At 46.6% G+C, this 21114-nt stretch overlaps 1 protein-coding gene across 1 annotated transcript; it reads left to right on the top strand.

Moving 5' to 3' along the window:
* Positions 1 to 16026: 16026 nt before the first annotated feature.
* On the top strand, positions 16027 to 16561 carry T265_08875 (hypothetical protein; the record flags this gene model as incomplete). Its single annotated transcript, XM_009174797.1, has 2 exons — positions 16027 to 16235; positions 16273 to 16561. 2 exons carry the CDS (start codon positions 16027 to 16029, stop codon positions 16559 to 16561), a joined length of 498 nt encoding a protein of 165 aa, XP_009173061.1.
* Positions 16562 to 21114: the final 4553 nt, after the last annotated feature.

Genomic DNA, 21114 nt, shown 5'->3' with positions numbered 1-21114 from the left:
ACTTTAGGCTTTACGGAGTTTCCCTTATCTGAGCTGGCTGTACATCAAAAGAGTGATACTGAACTTGTGCAGTCTTCTATTCTGTCGCTAAAGTTACAACAACTTCCTATATCCAATTTAACCGAAAGTATCACGTGCGACGTCTCCACAGGTTTTCCCAGACCACTTGTACCTACTTCGCTCCGTTGGGTGATTTTCAATCAGTTACATAATTTGTCGCATCCGGGTATCCGAGCAACTCGGAAGCTTGTCAGCGATAGGTTCGTGTAGCCTAATATGAATAAAGACATCACTAGGTGGGCTCGTAAATGTATTGCGTGCCAAAAGAGCAAACTCCATCGACATACTGTTACTCCTCTCGGTCATTCTTCCAGCCCTGATAGTCGGTTCAGTCATGTTCGCACAGACCTTGTTGGCCCGTGGCCTCCGTCACACAATTTCTCGTATGTTTTCACACGCATTGATCGTTTTACACGCTGGCCTATCGCCGTGCCGATCAAAGACAAACACTCCGAAACTGTGGCTCAAGCTTTTCTCGAGTCATGGATTGCCCATTACGGAGCACCAACAACAATCACTACGGAACGCGGTCCACAGTTCCAGTCTTCGCTCTTTCGAGACCTCAGCCGACTCCTTGGCTCAACGCACATCCACACTACAGCTTACCACCTGTGTGCCAACGGTTTAGTCGATCGTTTCCATCGGCAGCTGAAGGCAGCATTGATTGCTCACGGTAATCCTCAAAATTGGACAAAGCATCACCCGCTCATACTCTTGGGATCCGATCTGCAGTGAAAGAAGACTTAGGCTGTTCGACCGCCGAAATGGTTTGAGGCAGCCCTCTCCGACTCCCTGGAGAGTTTGTTGCTGAGAGAAAGTAAACAGTAAGAATAGACCCAACAATGTATGTCAATCGTTTACGCTCCTTTGTGAAACATCTTAGAGCTCAACCAACGCGTTTACATACTCGTGCATCACAAATTTCCCCGGTGCTAAAATATTGTGACTTCGTTTTCGTTAGGGTTGATCAGGTGAAGAAACCGTTACAGTCACCGTACGTCGGCCCATACCGCGTTATTTCGCGGTATTTCGTCATCGACGAGGGAGGCCACACACATTCATTAGACAAAACTTTTTTCATTTCGGGTAGTAGCTGCGTGGAATGACCTTCCTCCGACGGTTGTACACGCTCCTTCTGACAGCCACTGACCGACAAGAACAAAACCGACCAGGGAAACTTGGGCAAAAGCCTCCATCCTGTGTATCAATCCGTGAGGTGTTCAAGATACCGTCAGTGTCGACCGACTAAAAGTAGCGCACGTTGATCCCACCGTATACTCTCCTGTCAACAATTCACAACGCTTATCTACGCCTCCGCTTAACAAGAAATACATAGCAGCTCAAAAGTCGGATAACTTACAGCCAGTTGTTCATACTCGTTCTGGTAGAAAAGTGACTTAGCCAGCGAAGCTGCACAATTACATATCTTATTAACGTTCCTTGTCGAGCGTTTATTTTGTTTATGCAACGCTCTAGGGGGAGTTCTATGGTGCTCCTTCTGACAATTGTACATTAGTACTTTCTTTGTAACTTATCGTTACTCAAATTGTACCACTTTCTATCTCTCACTAACTCTCAGCTTATTCCTCTTCTCTTCATACCGAAGAACTTTTGTTTAAATGAAAGCAAACAAATATGGATGCATACACACAATACAAATTCCGTGCGTCGTGAAAGGCGTGTTCCCTTCTTGCTCTGTCGAGTTACGCTGTCAGTGATTTAACGAGCGGTGATCTACCTTTCAGACTACGACGGGATAAAAAGTATCTAGGAATATATTAAGGGAGATTCCAGGAAGGAGATCGATTTGGATTTATTGTGGTGGTAATAACTAACTGTACCAACGAACTGCGAGTTGTGCCTTCTCGCCTATTTTCACTCACTTGATTTAACTACTTTGAACTGGTATTTGCTAGCGTTACCCACTACAAACTTTTTGGGTGGCATATTCGGGAAGTGGTGTGGCATGGGCTCCCTAGGCTACATCACTGTCAATGCGGATAATACGAATACTCGTGCGCCGGATTTTCCGTTGGGCAATGAATGCTCTTCCAGCTGATTTTCCGTGGTGTTTTTCGGAGGAAAATTTTTTGGCACAGTCAAACACCAGAATATTTTTGGTATCTCTCATCACAATGTCTACTTGTCCGGTCCCATTGTTTTCGGAAAAGGTTTCCCCAGAGTCTTCCTCGAATGATATATGGACGCCAGTTTTGTCATTCAGAGAAAGCCTCCAGTCCAACTATCAATTCTTAGAAGCGGGTGCGCCCATCTGGAGGACACCAATATTCGAAACCCAGGATTTCAAGTCGTCTGGAAACAGTAAGTTTGAACTTGAAAGCACATCGGAAATTTTTTTGACGTAGGCCGGTATTATGCGGCATCAAAGCGTATCCCCGAGGAACTCCAAGACGAGTGAGTCCAGCATACTTTCATTGGAACACTGTCTGATAGGAACGCCTTAATGCGCTGTTAAATTTCTCCTATAATCCCAAAGTTAATGAGCTCGTGGAGCAACGGGGCGTGTTGAACACGATCGAACGTTTTCCAGAGGCCCCAAAGTAAGGTACCTGTTATGAGTCTCCTATCCTTAGCATGGGTTAAGATGGCCACAATGGCGAGCATATTCGTCACGAGATGGGGTTGTGCAGAATGCGTATTCTGTTGTGTGTATCGTCAATAACTTTGGCATTTAAAATTTCCTACGATTCTCCACTCCATGTTTGTAAACCACGCTCGAAGTGTGTCCAGTGCGCGCGAATACCGTGTCGCTTGTTTGACACTACCATTTGATTCATTTGACCTCAAGGTGATCCAGTGACATAGTAGCCAGCATTACTCATGCGTAACGGTCTCCGGTCACATCCTAGACGCACACCCAAAATTCCTCTGAAACCGTGGTTCAAATAAAGGAAAATTTTAAAATAAAATTTTAGCATCTGATGGTGATCATGCAGGAGTCCGTGATATCCCCACGCGGCCACACTTTTATTACAAGTTGGTTAAACGAACTCAGAGCACACAATGGGAGTGAAATTTGTATTTAATAGCTGCTGATGACTTCGCGCATTCTCCTCTTGAGAACGGCGGGAAATTTTGTGGGAAAGCTGGTTGCTTCGGATGTTTTTTTCCGTATTCGAATTGGAAATAAACTCATAACGAATTAGAGAATAATCACGGCCATAACGTCCGCGCAAACTCAAGTTGGAGTGGCCATTCGCGACTCGGATTTGAAAAACTCAGTGGTTGAGGAAAGCGTCCCACCAAAGCCAAGGAAGTTGTCACAGTCAGTAGGTTTTTTGCTTTTTATGAAGGTAAGCAAACGTTATATCTGGCTTAAGGCAAAGTTTAATCTTCACCGATATATCCAGCCACGGATAGTGCCGTTGGATGAACTGTTGGGTTTGTGACCGATAAGCCGACCACTGTTTAAAAGTCCTTGCACAAATTAAAATGACTGAAACTGCCTTATGGGTAACACGCTCGTTTGGCAAATATAGGCGATATGGTGAACTTAGGACAATCCATCAGACTGGGTATGGTAGCCCGGTACCGCCATCGCGGGGCAGCACTTCGGGTGGTGGACACCCGTATTTGAACACCTTGGATGAGCCGTTTTTGGTTGTCATCGTGATTAGGATACTTTTGGGTCTACTGAAAGTTGGTGGTGGTTCAATACTGCCATTCAAACGAAGTAATGGGACAGCCGTGCGTAAATTAGGGACGCAAAATAGAAAAATGTTTCCGAAATGTTTGCTAGAAAGCACATTATTTTGACTTGGAACGCCTCCCGAAATAAAAGACAGTAAGGAGTTTTCACAATTCCTACTTAGTTCAATGAGGCGACACTGTCCAACTTTAAAAACGGTAATCGATATATACGTGCAGATAATAGTTATGCGGTCGATGAGAACTGGTGAGGACGTATGTGAGTGTGAGGGACATGCATTAGGTAGATTGTGCGCAACTCAGGTAGATTGGAACTTGCAGAGATATGATATCAGAGGTAGCTAGTGGTGTTGCCTGTTCGTAGGATGAGCTGACCTCCGAATGGAGCTAGTACGGCCTAAAGAAAAGCATGGAGCTTTGCAAAACCGGTTGCCTCTGAGGCGTCATATCGCGTGTATTTGGTGAGTCTCATATTAGGTTCCCCTCTCCTCTCAATGGATTTTTCGAATCATAGGGGGTTTTCTCGGGATGCATGTCACAACCAAGGCAAGCTCAAACCAGAAAGAGGCACCCGACAAATGTTGCTTCCACTTTAGCTTTCACTTCCTCCAGTGCAGAAGGCGGATTATGATGCTCATCATGCGGAAGGAGCATATTTTGTAGAGCGGGCATGCAGTTGAAGTGAGAGTTGTCAGCCGTGCAGTCTTGCATCGTTGTGGGGAGATGTGCAAAAGGAGAGCTCCAAAAGCTTCCGTACACAAAGCGGCGTCCGTCGAGGGAACCCTCTCTCCAATCCTGCCTAATTTCGTAATTAAGGAGATAGTGAAGTAAACGCTAAAAGGCCCTCTGAACCCGGTTTTCTAAATATCTTCTGGCGAGAAACTTCTCGATCTGGAGTATGAAGAATAGCTCTCATCTCCGAGGCGGACAAAAAGTCGTAGATGTTTTTAGCTGAGCTGACCAAAGTCATCTTGTCGTTTGATTTGCACTGTGTACCCACAAAGTGTCACGCTATTACGATGATGTCCGTTCCCAGCAGGTGGATGACGTAATGTCTGGCGTAATCATAAGGTGAGTCAGAATAAAGCATGAGTTTGATCGAAGTTTCAGGTACTTGAACAAATGAGCGATGGGTTGCAGTCAACAGAAGAAAGGGCATCCTTGCGGGTGTGCTGAAAAACTGTGTATAGCAGTGCCATGCTAATTTGCACTGAAATTCTTCGGCTTTTGGACTGTACAATGTACAATTTTTGGTTGGCTGAGGAAATCCTCAGAGCTAGGTCAAAGCTTATAAAAGATCGCAGGTTATTTTCTTGATCCGTTTGGAGAAGTAGTGTGGCGTAGCGTTTTATATACAATGGAAGTTGTATTCGTTTTGAGTGACTTATTTAGCAATTAGTAAATTTACGTTTATAACCGCAAGTCACCGGGTTCAGCGCAAGCGTCGACCGGGGATTGTGGACAAGTGGATTTGTTATGCACTTGTTTGTTCAATTTGTGTGTTTAATTATGCGTTTTAATGACGTCGTGGAAGATATTTACTAGTCGTAATTGATAATGCATCTTTTTCAGAAGCCCTGTCTAATGAAAAGCTGAGAAGGGGATTGACCATGTATTATGCTTTCCCGACGCAACAAATAAGTAGAAACATGATTTGTTAAAGGCGGATGTTTTTTAGGCCTACGGTTGGTAGGTGGACGATGCACGAATACTATGGACACCTGTTGGTCATTGGATTTGTCTATCATATAAATCTGGGGCACTACTGTCAGCTACTAGCATATGCACGGGCCTGGAAGTTACTATAAGCAGCCTTAGTAGGTGACATTTGGTACATTTATGAGTATGGCGGGCCGCCATTGACCATTGGAGTGGGCTACTTGACATATTTGTAGCCTCATACTCGGCGTTGCCCATAGACACAGGCCTATCAATTACGGTAAGCAGCCAAGTTGGGCAATATCGACTACAGTTACGCGTATAACGGCCGTCGTTGGCCGTCAGGTTAGAATGTCACTCATAGTTGAGGCCTCATTTTTATCGGCTTGCATGTACTGGCCTGGTGTTAACTATAGGTAGCAAAGATAAGTGGCATCGCTTATGGCTAGGGGCATGGAAGACCGCTGCTGGTCGTTGGATTGTTAGCGTGCATATGTCCCATAATCAGCGTCGCCCACAGTCGCTGGCTCACAGCCACAATAAGTAGTCGAGTGGGTGACAACGCGTAGAGTTACGACCATATGGGGCCGTCGTTGGTCGTTGGATTAGGCTGCCGTGCATAGGTGAGGCCCCACTATCAACGTCGCATAGAGACACGGACCAAGCAGTTACGATAAGTAATCGATGTGAGTGACAACTGCTACCGTCATCACGACGAACGCCTTAGGGCGGCCACCATCTATAGAGCACCATATTCATGATAGGAATGATACCTGCGGCTATCCCGTGAAGCTGCCTTAGCTACAGACTAGTTGTGCACATCTGGAAAAGGGAATCATCCACAGAGAAGGTTTTGAACCGCCATTGCACAATTCATGCTGTTTTCTAGCAATGTTTCACTTGATGGAAGTTGAGATCCATGGGAAAATGTGGTGACCAGGTTCGCGGGAAAAAATCAACTCATTTGTTAAATCTCAGGAGTGTAAAGCAAGCAAACATCGATGACCGAGCTTCCAGGGTGAAATTTGCATTAGATATTCTTTAGATATTTTATATATTTTTGATGAATACCGAAGAAAACCAAAATATTCCAAACTGCGATTTCTTTCTTGCATCACGTAAACCGGTGAAAAATACGAATCGTTAGTGGTCCGAAGTTTCGTCCGTGAAACAAAATGCTACAACCAACACATCACCAAAAGTTGCAAACGGATTAGACTAAATTCCGCTCAGATTCACAACCTCAAAGCACCATAGTTTCGGTGAAAACAATTTGGGTGTGCTTCTAGTCAGCGGTGAATTAGGTGAATGGCGCGCTAAAACAGCATTTTCTGCCATTGTTCTTGCTGCTATAAGGAATGCTTTTACTTTGCAGAATGCACTTCCGATCGGAATAACCCAAAAGACTGTAGCGGCGTTCATGTTCGAATACCACGTCCCAGCACGACACGGTCGAGAATCGGCCCCTAAATGTCCGGAAACAATCAATGTCTTTCAAAATCAAGAGAAACTGTCGCCATAATGTTATTTGAATGCACGATCCAGAACATTTACACAGAATTTAGCTGACCAACTCACACCCGTTACAAATCTCAGTGTAAGCAAGATGAAGATTCCACGCGTTCTTGTGGGTTTGAAAAGTTTTATGATGCTGCGCATTCCTTCGGCTGACCGCTTGATGCCAGTAGGTCTGATTTTGCGGTAAATATCCGCAGCAGAAGAAAGCGAATTCATGCTGTGTGCACTCATCTGGTGCGTGCGCGCGCGGATGCCCTTCCAACACCAGACAAAGCTAACCGCCACAGCAACACTGAAAACGCTGAACGGCGCGAAACCAAAAATCTGTTCCGCAAGTCATCAGGCCACCGAAGCATCCAAGGGCGTGGGTCGTTTGCGGATAACGCATGCTAGGATTTTGTGCCCTTAATCCAGTACTGGTTGCTGGCTATGTAACTGGTGATCGACTGGATGTGCAACAGCATTCGCCATTGAGCAACTAGGTGCCAAAGCAGCTCTGGGCGCTTCGTGTTCTCGAAAATTAAAAATTGCTCACAAAATTATACCCGAGCTTGCGCAAGTCGTTGAAGGTGATAGCCGGAGCCTTGAAACCAAATGCAGTCGAGTCACTTGCCCTTGTGGATCTTATGTGGTTAGCTGCCTTTGATGCACGGGAAACATTCCTAGTAAATACGCAGTTGGACTCTTCAACCCCTTCAAGAGAATAAATGGCCTTTGAATACCGAAAAAATCGCATGCAAGACAGCCATATTATTGGATGGATGTGTGCGCTGGTGGTGGTCGAGGTGGGACAAAAGGCATGGAGTTATATCGAAATAACTTTAATTAACCGCGTGTTTTCATTTTGCAACACGCGACTTGTTCGCACTTTAACGTGAGTGTGCTTGGGCATTTTTAACCTAGGTCCTCTTTGTTGACGTGTGTCTTCACGCGGTTAACAATATAAACAGCCATTACCTTTCCGAAATACTCATTGATCGCTGTGTGTGCGTAGCGGATCTCATTCGCGAACGGGCCACCAAGTGTGTCGGGTGATCTTTTCGAGGGCCCTTTTGGCCAACCGGCGTAAAGAACATGCATTTTCGAACGCTCGTTTTCATTTCTAGATGATTGTTCTCATGGTTTCGGGGAAAACTAGACTGGTTATCCTACCTGAGAGTTATATTCAGCCTGTAGGTTTATTATTGTTCTCTTTTGTTGACAGCAAAATCACATGATGAGTCGGAAGGCAGGAGGCACTAATAAAGCCTGTGCTTTGAGAGCGTGGGTTTACAACTAAGTGCACCTTAATCAAGTCAAATACAATACCAAACTAATAAGGTTCAAACGAAGGCCTTATCACTCTGAGTGTAAGTTGTAATAGTTCCTCCGAGTTCGTTTGGGTGCAGGTAGTCGTGTTTCTTCTGGCAGGTTCACTGCTGCACCTTCCTGGTTGTCTGTGGTTTTTGGTGTGTTGAGCTGGTCTGTGTTCTGACGCGCGCGTGATGCGTGTGTGTGCAGTTGACCGTGTTCTATCCTTGTATATATGTCGTTGCAGTGAGTGGAACGTGAAAACAATAACGTGAAATCACCTGGGTCCCCCAAAAGGTGATCGAACGGGAGCTGACATGTTGTCGTATTCATGTCACGATGTTTACGCGTGATCTCGAGACAGACAAGCGGAATGGTGGCAGTAGGCGCTGGTGTGAGTTTGATTAGATGAATAATTAAGCAGAAGGGTAACCGTCACAAATACTCTCCCCTGTAGAGAGGAATCATATAGGTGCTGTCATCAGTCAAGGTTGCAGGCAAGTCACGTCTTGTCTCGTGATGCACGTTGTGGGATGTGGAACAAAACAAAGCACGAAGTAGACAGTGGATGCGGATACAATAATCAGATTGTACGACCGCTACAGGTTCTTGCGTCCGAGACGGGACGAAGTTTGATTCTCCGCAGCGTATCTGAATAAGGTCGAAATGTACGTGGTCATTATCCGATGGGTGGTTCCTCACACTATCAAAGCAATCAATGCGGTTGAATACATTTTAGCTATGGATAGAAATAATCTGAAAGAAATGGACATGGTTAAATAACTTAGCACATCTCAATCAACTAGGTCCGTGGTAGTGGCTCAGTAGCATGCCAAGAACAGACAGTTTCGACAGGTGCTTTCGCGAATGTCCTGCAACGTACTAGCCGAACATTATTCCCTCTAACCAGCTGAGCATTTTACACAGGGATGCGAAATGCTGGATTTCAGTGCAGGCATATATGGCCACTGGGTCCATCCCCATGTCGCTCGCCACAGGAGTGTTGTACGGCTTGCACCCGTATGGCAGAGGTGAGATACTCTAAACAAACTCGCACTGCGCGACCCACTTCTTGTAGGATTAAAGCTGGAGGCTTCTGGAGAATGGCTAAGAGCCATCGATTGCTTGCGAGTAAAATGCTTACGACCAAAGGGATCACCACCGGTGCCTCTGGAAGTAAACGATTGCCTTTGCGGAGTTTTGCGATAACCATAGGCTTGCCACCTAACTTGGTGGTATTCGGCAGTGGAGATCGGTATTTGACGCGCTTTTATAGGTATTGTAGGTGGTGGCAGCTTCCCCGATCGGCTGGGTGGTCATACTGTTCAAGACGTTAGCCGAGTTCCTAACACGGCAAGCTCTTAGAAGTGCATTACATTGTCGTCTTCAAAGCGACAAATAAGTTACTCAGGCTTTGTGCAGTTGACAAATGTTCGCGACAAAAATACATGATCGTGATATACGGACGGACGGGCTGTATCACGTATGCTGGAATTTCGGAACTTTCGCTGGAGGCACTCCGGACCGACGACACAGGAATGTTCACCAAGAAAAAACACTGAGGCAGTTGACGCAGAGAACTCTACACAGGGACAAGGTAGCATCCTCCATGCAAGACTCAAGAATCGAATAGTATTATTTTGACGCTGCGCTGCTGACCTGTCACACGGCGACTGCCACGTCGTTGACGACTGACCAATCAGCTGTCGCAATCCTGCTGGGTCCAGGGCCTTAAGCTGTGTGGCTGTTTGACCGGCTTTCCCGGGTGCTTGAATTGGCCGAATGTGCACACGGTAGCCTCAGTTTTCGAGGTGTGTGGAGTCAAACGGGATGTCCTCCGTCTCCTATGATGGAATGATGAAGAAATCGGCCAAGATCTCTTCTGGGGTGAACACGATAAGTTAATCTACTACACCTGCTGAGCCTGAAAGCTGGTCTTCAACGCAAGGCCTGGAGGCCTTGGCTGCCGTGACGCTTGCGTTGTCGGGAAATATGAAACTATTTTTAGGAGAACATAATTTTATTATGACTGACCGCAAGCAAATCACAGAATCATCAAAAATGTGTTCCACAGTTGTACCTGGAAAGTAAATTGGAGATGAATTAGTAAAAGGCAACGGAATGGAAACGACATGGAATGTGGCAACATGGTAACAACCAGGCGCTTGTAAAGGAGCATGAGCATTTCATGGGCTCTCCCAACTGAAGATGGTTGCCGTCGCGAGAAACAAGATACAATGGTGTGCTTTGAGCCAACTCCACACTTTTGCTATAGTTGCGACGATCCATATCCTGGGGGTATGGCGTTAGCCGGCCCGAACACTCCAAATGTAATGGCGGCGTCGCTCCCTCCGGTCGACCACGTACAAGTGGAATGCTTACCGGTCTCCTGTACTTGGCTTCCAATCGCTCATTCCCGTTAATAATAGCCTGGACACAGGTGAGGAACGAGGAAGACTCAGTAAGCTTCCACTTAATGTACCTGTTCGCAGATTCGACCCGGTTAGTGGTTTCATTACAAAGGGCTTCCGAGCATGCTTTGCCCAGGTACTCAGCTCATTTAACCAATGCTTGCTGGGATATGACCAGTACTCCTGGTTCCGACTTCTAATGCTAGTGGCATAGACCTCGAACTCGCTCACTTCCCTACAGTGCACCATTCGCTTAGACCAGGCAAAGAAAATTTCCTTATCCGAATGAGTCACATCCCTAGGCTTATGAATCCTAGCCTTGAAGCTTTGTAATACGTGAAAAGAACAAAAATTCACAGCGGCGTCAGGTATCTCTGTCCTCAACCTGCACAACTGCGACTTATTCTTGTCTACAACAGTCGTTCGGACAACATTCACGGGAGACATCGTTCGCATAAAGTGTTCAACAGCCACATTCCTGTGACTCATTGTGGATAAAGGAGTAAAACACACTGCGACCAACACCATTACAATCGGTGATTACCACATGCCACATGTGGTAACCATCTCCGTTACACTGGTATGTTGAATCTGCCTGAATTACGTCACCATACTTTGCAAACAAACCGCGCCGACGGACGGGAGTAAAAGAAAGAACATTCAAACTACCGTCATCACGAACAGACACAGCCATGGGTCCAAATGGGATACCCTGCAGATCACATACAGGATAGTCCAAGCGGTGCAGTTTGTCGCGCAGGACCCGCACATCATCACCGGTCAAGTCTATTCCGTAGTTTTTCCGGACATAGTATCGGATTTCCATGGATGACTTAAAACACCGCAACAATCCAAACACAACGCGCTCCTGCTGGGCATTCAAACGTCGGTTCGAAGCATACGCTTGCCAATCATACATATGCAGGTCATGCAAGTGTTGCATATTAAAACTAACTATTACAAGACGACCTTCACGGTGAATGACACTCATGAACGATCGGCAGTCGAAATCAGCATACCTAAATATAAGTTGTTTGGATGATTGTGCACAAATATATCAACATACCGACGACCCTTTTGATTCGCATTCCAGTGAAAACGCGCATGTACACATTTGTACACCATAAACGAGTAACCGACGGATGGTGGAAGCACTTTACCGACATTCTGTTCATACGTAGCCGCCGATAAACTATGCCGGCAGGCATAATACGTGCCCGCTCCCTGCTGGAATTCTCGCAGCTTTGACTCGAATTCCGCAAAGGAACGACACTGACGGCCGGGGAAGTACTCCATCATCTGGCTAGTTACGTCGCGTTCGTCCGAGGATACATCCTGTGAACCTAAAGGACATTGTACCAAATTAAACCATCTTGCTTGACAACAATCCATTTGAAGAGGTACTCGGCTTAGGCATAATTGTCCTTACCGTCGATGAAACTGTACTGGTGGCGTTCTGCATTTCGTGGGCACCCGGACCGCAAGCGGAGCAAGCTCGGCACCAGTTTGTGTACCATCCTGACATAAGGCCCCTATGGCCTTGATACATCAGCTGCCCAGTCCAGACCGCAAGTCGCCGACTCTGAGCGGCTGCAAGCATAATGTTTCTGTCCATTGTTAACACACTCCACCGTATCTTAGGATATGCGGGCCATGCTGCAGATGGCGACATGGTTCAGCGGTTACAGCGCGATTTTACTGACCCGGAGGTTTGTGATTCGGACCCGACTTGTGCCTCTTGACTTCCCTGTTCCAATTGAAAATGTCCCAGCCCTCATGCTTTCTCCCGATGATATGGCATTTAGAGACCGAAAGGGCGCTACAGTTTGACAGGTTTTCTCATCTTTCTATACTATCCACATCGCGTGTTCACACTTATTGACTAGTTTCTCAGGTGACAAATAGTCCCGTTCCGCTCTTCGCGTTAATTTCATTTTCCTCATGCATCGAAGCACTTAGGTTGGTCAACACATCCATTTAGCCATGAGCGTAAACAAACCTGATGCATTATCTTTGTGATCGGGCGACGGGCATTCGTGCGAACTGTTAAGTGAACTTGCCTTCATTCTTGATAGTTTACGGGATGATGCCTGTCCAGACAGGCTTTGCAGCGAAATATGAGACGAACTACGATGGACGACGGTAGTCACAACAGTATCTTTGCGTAACGTTCAAGGGTGATGCGGTAAGTAAGCTCTTCATAAGGAAACTCACCATGGTAGTTCAGCACATACTACTTGTTGCCAGCCCTCACGAAGACATGGGACCTTACCGTGGTGTGACGGTTCGTGTACCTCGGTGACCCATTGAGCTATACTGTGGGATGCGCGACCCTTCTTGTTGCCAGCCCTCACGAAGACATGGGACCTTACCGTGGTGTGACGGTTCGTGTACCTCGGTGACCCATTGAGCTATACTGTGGGATGTTCGCGCGACCCTTGCAGAGCCTGTCATATCAGGTTGGTCAATGGTTAGAGGTCTGACGAACACATTTGCCCGGTCCTTCAGGTTGGGGTTCGGGACGTGTGTGGCGGCGTGTTCTGTAAAAATGGCTATGTACTTGCATTCGCTGCTAAACACCGCTGCGGTCAAGCTTTTGAGCCAAAGGCTTTGGTTGAAGCCCCTAATGGTCGTCCTAGATGTGGGCCATCTGGCAGTATCGCAGCCCACGTACAGTCATGAATCACACACACAAATAAACTCAAGTCACATCGGCCGTCGCATGGTGCCATCAGCCGGGTCGCCTTACTCGGCAGCAGGGCGAATAAGCGAAAACACCCTACTGCTGACACCCCCTTTAACTCTTTCACATACTTTTTCTTCCCCTCTCTCCACCCCATCCGTGTAGACCCAACACTGTATCGGCTTTGCGAGCAAAATCTGCGCGTCATCCGCCCTCGACTTCCTCAAGGATCTTGAAATCAGTCTTCAAGCCTAGACGCGCAGTGTATTTGGCTGCCTTCAATACCCGCACTCTGAAGCAAGCAGGTCAACAAGCCGCTTTTTCGTACCCAATTCAGAGTGGTGGACGCGGACTGGTGGCCAACACTTGGCCCGACAAAGTCGAATGAGAGAGATTTCGGAACGTTTGAGTTTTGTCGGTGGTAGTCGTCTTCCATGATGGGGACCGCGTTATCCCCTCTGCGGCCGGCTGGAGACACCGTAAAATATGGCTGCTAATCGATGTCGATGGCGCCCTTGTTGTCTGTTTATATCCAGATTACTTGAATGAGTGTTTGGATGTGTAGACACCTCGGAATGATTGTTGTTGTCAGATCAAACGAAGCATTCCGTATTGTCATGGAGGGGTCGTCCATCCCGAAGAAGTGGGACAAGCCAGTAAATTCAGGAGTGCACGAAGCTGCTTCAACTAATCCGCAAAACTGAACCCAAGAGATCGTCAATCAGTAAGTCCATCAAAGCTAATGGGCGTATATACGACGAAAGTCAGCGTACAGATGGCCGTCAGTATAGTTCCAATGACGACTTATTCGGTCCCTGCACTTTTGCCTATAACTTTTGTTCAATCCGATCAAATAGAATCAGGTTGTGTCGTCCTATGTCAGTTTATTAAGCACTATTAAACCTTGAAGCTCCACCGGACTTTTAGGCCAGATGAGCTTCCAAGGTTGGTTACGAGTCCCTGCCTATCTCCTTGACCGAACTGTTTGAACTTGACTGAGAACAATACTGCGTCTCGGATAACCAGCACCTCCCAGTCACCGCGACATTTTTAGAAGAAAAAACCCAGTGACCGTCCCAGTTATTGGGAGTATGGATAAGGTTCCATAATACTGCATTCAGTGCTATCCGCCATCCAAGATGGGGACCGCGTGATCTTAAGTGTCCCTGGTTGGAGACGCAAGTTATGGCTGCTAATCGACGTCAGTGGCATCCTTGTTTCTATCCACATTGCCTAGATCAGTGTCTGGAGGTGTAGGCATCCCAGGATGATCGTAGTAAGCTAGCACTTCCCTTTCCACCTTTATTCTTGTCCTCCCAATAAGGCCTCCAAGTAAGTCATGGTTGTACGGCAGCGAAGTATCAGTGTTCATCACTGATGTTATGCTGATGATGGTATAGTATGTGACTCCGCTATATGAGATGCAGTTTTGAAAACATCAGACAATCTCGGTCGTGTGGGAGACGCATTGTTTACGTCTTGAAATGTTGGTTCAATGTTGCTGATGGCGTCTTACCGTGTCAGAATATAATACCATTGGTGTAATTGACCCAAGTTCCCTTTGCTAACCTCACCATTAAAAGACGCTCAGATGTTTTATTGGGTTGCCTGAAGCTGTAGGTATCTTGTTCCTAATTGTTTCTCCACCCTTCTCCCGTTCTTTTTCTTTACTTTATGATGTTCATGGTTGTATGGCATTTGAGAAACGTTGTGTTGCTGCTGATAATGAGGATTGTGTTGAAGAGGCTGTGCCAAAACAGCAAACGATATGTGTGCAGCAAAAAGGATCATTTTGAAAAGATGGGTTGGTCGTACACGATTCACGTAGATTCATGATATACCGAACCTATAGCTATTGTTCATGCCTTCAGAGTGACGTAAGCCATTTACAGGCACATGTGAATGTACTATCGACAAGTTTGGGTGTTGGTTTAACCGGCCCTCCAAAACGGACTAGCCATCTGTACGCTCTAGTGTATACATTACAAAATAAGACGACTAGGTGATGTTAGTGGTGATCTTACTGATACAACAAAGGTCCCTTTGTCCGTAAGCTGTTTTTCAGCATCACACGCTAACCCGGTTCACTTTCTGATTTGTGTACTGATCCTCAATCGCCCATGAAATTAAAGTTTTATGGGTAAAGTTTGAAAACGCGTGGGACAGACTCGATGTCACTTTACCTGCACAAGATAAAATCTCAAAAAGATATCCTCCATATTTCCTATCCAGTTCGAAGGCTCTCCTCTGGAGCCGTTGGTTCAAGCTCTGTAGGACCATCCACTGCTGAGAGATTTTTCACGAGAGGAATGAATTGGTAGTGCATCGGTATCGTATGCAATGATCATAAGGGACGATAGTACCAGTGGTGTAGTTAAAATGTGATATGGTCCAGCAGTGGACGGCATGCCAAATTAATTTTAATGAGACATAGTTACAACGTTGATTCAAGAGTGGGACGCTGATATCATGCTGTTGACACTGTCCCAATTCTTGAAAGCCTTGGGGGATAGTCAACTGAGTGAAATGCCGGGTTTTCAAACTGCAATTCTATTTGAGCGGAGTATTTCTGAGTTGGTCTCGAAGCTGTGAATGAGCCCACTCTGCCTTCGAGGTTACATTTTCAGTCAGCTTGTACGATACTAAGATATTCCACACTGATTAAATCCGACCATGTATGCATTTACAGGTGTTTTTGTACATCTCGCTCTTTGAATCTGCATTTCTCCTCAATCAATGGTCGACGAGGCAACAAAAAAGACATTAGCAGCCATTCCACTTCTTAAAACGCGGGCTGGCCCACGTGATGGTGATCTTTGGGTTCAGCGACTGAAAGAAGAATATTTGGCCCTTATCAAGTACGTTGAGAATAATAAGGCTGCTGACAACGACTGGTTTCGCCTCGAGTCGAATTCCACTGGAACAAGGTGGTATGGCAAGTGTTGGTATGTTGTGTTTTGCTACATGTAATTTATTCCGTAGGTACATTCAAGATATGAAGAAATATGAGTTCGATCTGAGTTTTGATATCCCTGTCTCCTACCCGAGCACGAATCCTGAGCTGGCTTTACCGGAGCTTGACGGCAAAACTGCAAAGATGTACAGAGGCGGAAAGATTTGTCTCACTGAGCACTTCAAACCTCTCTGGAGTCGAAACGTGCCCAAATTTGGGATTGCACATGCAATAGCTCTTGGACTTGGTCCGTGGGTAGCTGTTGAAATTCCTGATTTGATCGCTAAGGGTATTGTAAAACACAAAGATGATGAATAGCAACGAACTTGGGTTTGTTACTATGACCTTCCGCCAATTGTGATACTCTTTTATTTCCCTGGCACGAATTCCGGCTTGAGCCGCTAACTATTCTCTTTCTACTCTTTCCTTGTAAATATATTCAGTTTGCTCTGGTTGACGGACACTGAGGCTTGCTTTACAAGATCCGTTCGGCATTGGTTGCCAAACGTGGTCCCCCCAAATAACCAACTTGCGTGGTGGTGATCATCAAGTTGCTCTATACGTCGAGATAACTCAGTGGTTAAGGAGCCAACTTGCTGACCAGATGGCTTGTCGTCCGAGCCCAACCTCAACATCTCGACTGCTCTTGTTTAAGCTTGGACAACGTGGCAGTATCTCAGCCCTCGAGCTTCCTTCAGGTGGTGTAGCAGCTAGGCGTCGAAATGGTGTTGCAACTGGACAATTGTTACGTCGAAATTCACTATAGATTAAAACTGAATGCAGCTACTCTTACATTGTGATGCCATGGAATTGATGGTTAAAAGAAAATCGTATTAGTATTTATAGTTGCTCTCTACTTGGTATATATTCTCTGGATATCCCGGTAATGTCCACTGGGCTGAAGAATGTTTGCTATAGATAATGCAACAGACCGTTTCTGGAAATCCGCGCACTAGGAAATTCCACACATTTGCACAAAAATTTAATTCAAAATGGGTGCTGCAGTATCTGGCTGGAATAGTAGTTTAATTTGGCTGACTAATGCAGTTAGCGGTATCACATGGAGTTTCCAATTTTTTCAAGTTCATTGGTCGACTTAAGTCTGTTATAACTCCAAGGAGAGTAAGGGAATGGCTGTATCCTAATTGTGGTATTGACGGTTCTCAAAAGGTGGATCCCCGATGGGTTAGAGGGGAAACCGAGACCATAGGCTCTCAGGCTCCGGTTTGCACACTATAATCTAACCTGGCTTGCACACACTTCCGTTTAGTCGTTCTGCAGCCGAAACACGAACGAGCCAAACGAATTCGGTTCAGTTCAGTCTGTCAACTGCGCAACAACGTTGCGCTGGTTCTTGGCGATAAGGTTTCGTTCACCTTAGCCAGGAGGCACATTAGGAGGGCAATTTCACATTAAAAGTGATAGTCCTGATGTGAGAGCTCCACTGACTGCGTAAGTACGCGATGTTTGTTCGTATCACTAGTACTAACTGTGAAATGTCCCAAATATTCCATCAAGAATAATAGTTGCCATCGGTCACGAAAAGACTAGATCCTACCCCAGTTTGACGATTTACGCACCTCCCTAAACCACCGAGTTGTACTAGGGAGTGTACGTATGTCACTCAGCCTCTCTTACCTCGTCGGTCAATGGGCACAGGTCCGACTAACAGTCTTCTTTGGAACATGTGTGGCGACTTTCTCCCTAAAAATGTAGACCGCTATGACGCTCTTAAACAAGTCATCCTTGCTTCCCCACTAAGTTTTGGACCCTAATCGTTCTCCGTTCTGGGTCTGGGTGCCCTGGAAGTGTCCCAACACATGTATAACACTGAATTGTTCACTTATAAATAGTCTCATACCACATCGACCGTCGCGTGGCGCTATCAGTCGGGTCGTCTTACTCGCTGCATACAGCAGTGCGGGTAAGCGAAAAAGGCACTAAGACTCCGTGGCGCTATCAGTCGGGTCGTCTTACTCGCTGCATACAGCAGTGCGGGTAAGCGAAAAAGGCTACTAAGGCTCTTCTTTCACATGCCGCTGTTCCCTCCTCGCTCAGTTTCTAGCGACATCTTTGTGGGCCCGTCCCTAAGATCCGATAGACCCATTTACCGCTAGTCGCAATATTTTAAGTTAACCCGACCGCCACTACCACAGACACCTCGAGATTATTCTCGGAACCCCTTGCATTCAGTTCAAATGGCACTCGTACTCTGAAGCAAGCTGGACAGCAGACTGATCCTGCTTGTACGCCGGATTCGCTTTCTATTGGTATGTGCTGTCTGTCGAAACCCGAGTATAGTTGTTGAAAGGACCTCCACTCGTCTCCGGTTGCGCATCTCTGATGACCCGGAAGCCGCTGCTACCGATATTGGTATTGTTTTAAGCCCCCGAGCTGAAGGGTGGCTTGGATGTTTGCTCTTCGAAGGTTGCGTCAGTGTGTTTCGCCTGGCAATATCTGAGAGTACCCCCGTGAGCGCGCCAATAATCACCGCCTGCGCATTGTATCTACTCACGCCCCTCCCCCCCAAAAAACTAGCTCATGCACTCAAAGACGGGTTTACGGCGCTCTGTGGTGAGCTAATAGCTCAGGTATTGTTGCGGTTGTCGAGGATTTAACTGCGCTGCGGAGGCTCAATTCGCTGGTAGTCTGAGACTGGAATCAAACGCACTGACAACGGAGAACGCATACTAGGGTTATGTGTTCACCACAGAACGTTTTTGTGCAGTACTAACTTTCGTAACAACCGAAGACTCTTGGACGCGTTGTGTCCCCCATATGAGATTCAATCTCCAGCACACACCACATCGCCATTAGCTATGGGTTGTGTGGTTCAATTATTGACCGTCGGTCGTTCTGGGACCCACGTGCATTCGGCCGAGCTTCCTTGATGCTTCCCGTTGCGCTTTTCAGGGGAGCGCAAGACGCGCAAACCTCGCTTGGCCACAGAGCTCTCGGATCCCGGTACGAAGCAAGCCTACCAAGACCACCTATCTAGGTCCCTTTCGGGCAACGTCTTCTGATGTTACCTCGTAATGAAATGTACTGTTCGGAACCCTGAGAAATCCTGGGCACTCCGCTTGTGAAACGGCACAACCAACTAAGCAACACTCCAACGTCTCTCCTGCTCGACGGTATAATAGCGTTCGACGAAGTCAGGATTCAGGCGAGAACACCTACGCGGATTGGGAAGCTTGGTTATTCCAGAAAGCTACAGCGATGGAGCAGAAGCTCTGGCACTGTGCGTAAACCATCCCGGCTGATACGCGCAACGGGCCTCCGGTTAGTGAAATATTAGCTGATAACAGCGGCCCACCTATCTGTAAAAAAGAGGAGCACTTGGGTCGTTCGACTCGACGCTTTAGAAACCAATTCAACTGGCTACCTGCAATTGCTCAGCCGATTCCCAGCCGGCAACGTAGCCCTGGACACTGAAATCGGAACCACCGACAGCTTCGGAAATAAGCGAATGCCTTTTGACGTTCAAAAGCCGCTGGTCCTGACAAACATCCACCTGCTCTACTCAAAAATGGAGGTGAAATCTTTATTAGGTGCTTGCCCCTATCTGGGAGACAGGCTGTTCCAAATAAGTGCAGTGAGTCCATAGTAATTCCCGTTTTCATAAAGGGTGCTCACTATTAGTGTAGCAATCACAGGGGAAGTTTACGTCGTCTTACGAAGGCAAATGAAGACGGAATCCGAGAAAGGTAAACAATATTCTAGCTGGTTGTGGACATCTTCGCTAGAGCAACCACATGCGTACAGAATCTCTACAATGCTGTGTGCTCCCTGACTTCAAGAGCGCGTTCAATTCCGCCGACCGGTTAGTGCTCCTCAACACATTTATACAACAGGGTATGCCCTAGAAGTTCGTGAACATCATTCGTTTTCGTATTCACATACTGGTAGGCCCGTAAAAGTGTACGGAGAGCTATTCAAAACTGCAAGCAGTGTTGTCCGACAAGAATGTCTTCGTTATTGATGAGCAGGTCTCCAAAGCCCCGGTGTTCAGATCTGTCTGAGCGAAAACCTTGTCTATCTGGAGTATCCAGACAACATTGTTCTCATTTTTGAAAAAAAAAGCGGGAAGTGCAAACATTGCTTGAGAAGCTGGCCCAAGTCATTCGGTTCTCCTGTATGTTTCGCGCCCACAGTGTAAATCCATAGTACAGGACATACAGTCTCTGAACATGCCTCTGAGGACGTAAGGAGTGACACTGGGGGGTTTTGAACACTACACATATCTTGGAAGTTGCATATACTGTGGCAGAAGTGTAACCGGTGCTGGCCGTAGTGCTGTGCTACTGCGATAATTGGGCACTTCGAGTGGAGCACCTAGGACGTTCAGGTTTATGACCACTGACTTCTCAGAGCCCTAGTTTGAGTCAGCTGGAACCACAGAACTCGCAGTATTGATCAATAGACAGGTTGGTGAATCATATGGTACTTACTTCAAAGATGTATTCAGGACTGCAAACTAGTTTGGCTGGGCTGTGTTACACACGCCAAGTCACCTCCTACCGAAACGAGGGCTGTTTTCCGTGCCTAAGCCGGGGCGACGGAAACATGGAGGTAGACAAAATTTGAAATGTTGGAAGTTAATGAAGGGCATACGAAAAGTTAGAGTGCCGCTCTTCTTCCGTGATTGGGCATATGTGACCTCTTGCTTTGCTGGAGATACTGAATGATATGGCGACTAACGGGTGTTAGTTGCGTTTATGCTGTCAGTTGCCATCCAGATTGCCTGACTGACTGCAGCAGGTGTGGGCATCTTGGATATTTGTGGTAGGCCCCTTCCATCCATCTCTTTCCTTAGATTATTCAAATAGACTGAAATGATTGTATAGCGGTGAAGCCCCGGTGTTCTCCTC

The sequence above is a fragment of the Opisthorchis viverrini genome, assembly GCF_000715545.1.
Source record: "Opisthorchis viverrini unplaced genomic scaffold opera_v5_243, whole genome shotgun sequence".
NCBI lineage: Eukaryota > Metazoa > Platyhelminthes > Trematoda > Opisthorchiida > Opisthorchiidae > Opisthorchis > Opisthorchis viverrini.
The sequence above is the reverse complement of the archived record's forward strand: the minus strand, read 5'-3'. Positions and strand labels throughout refer to the sequence as shown.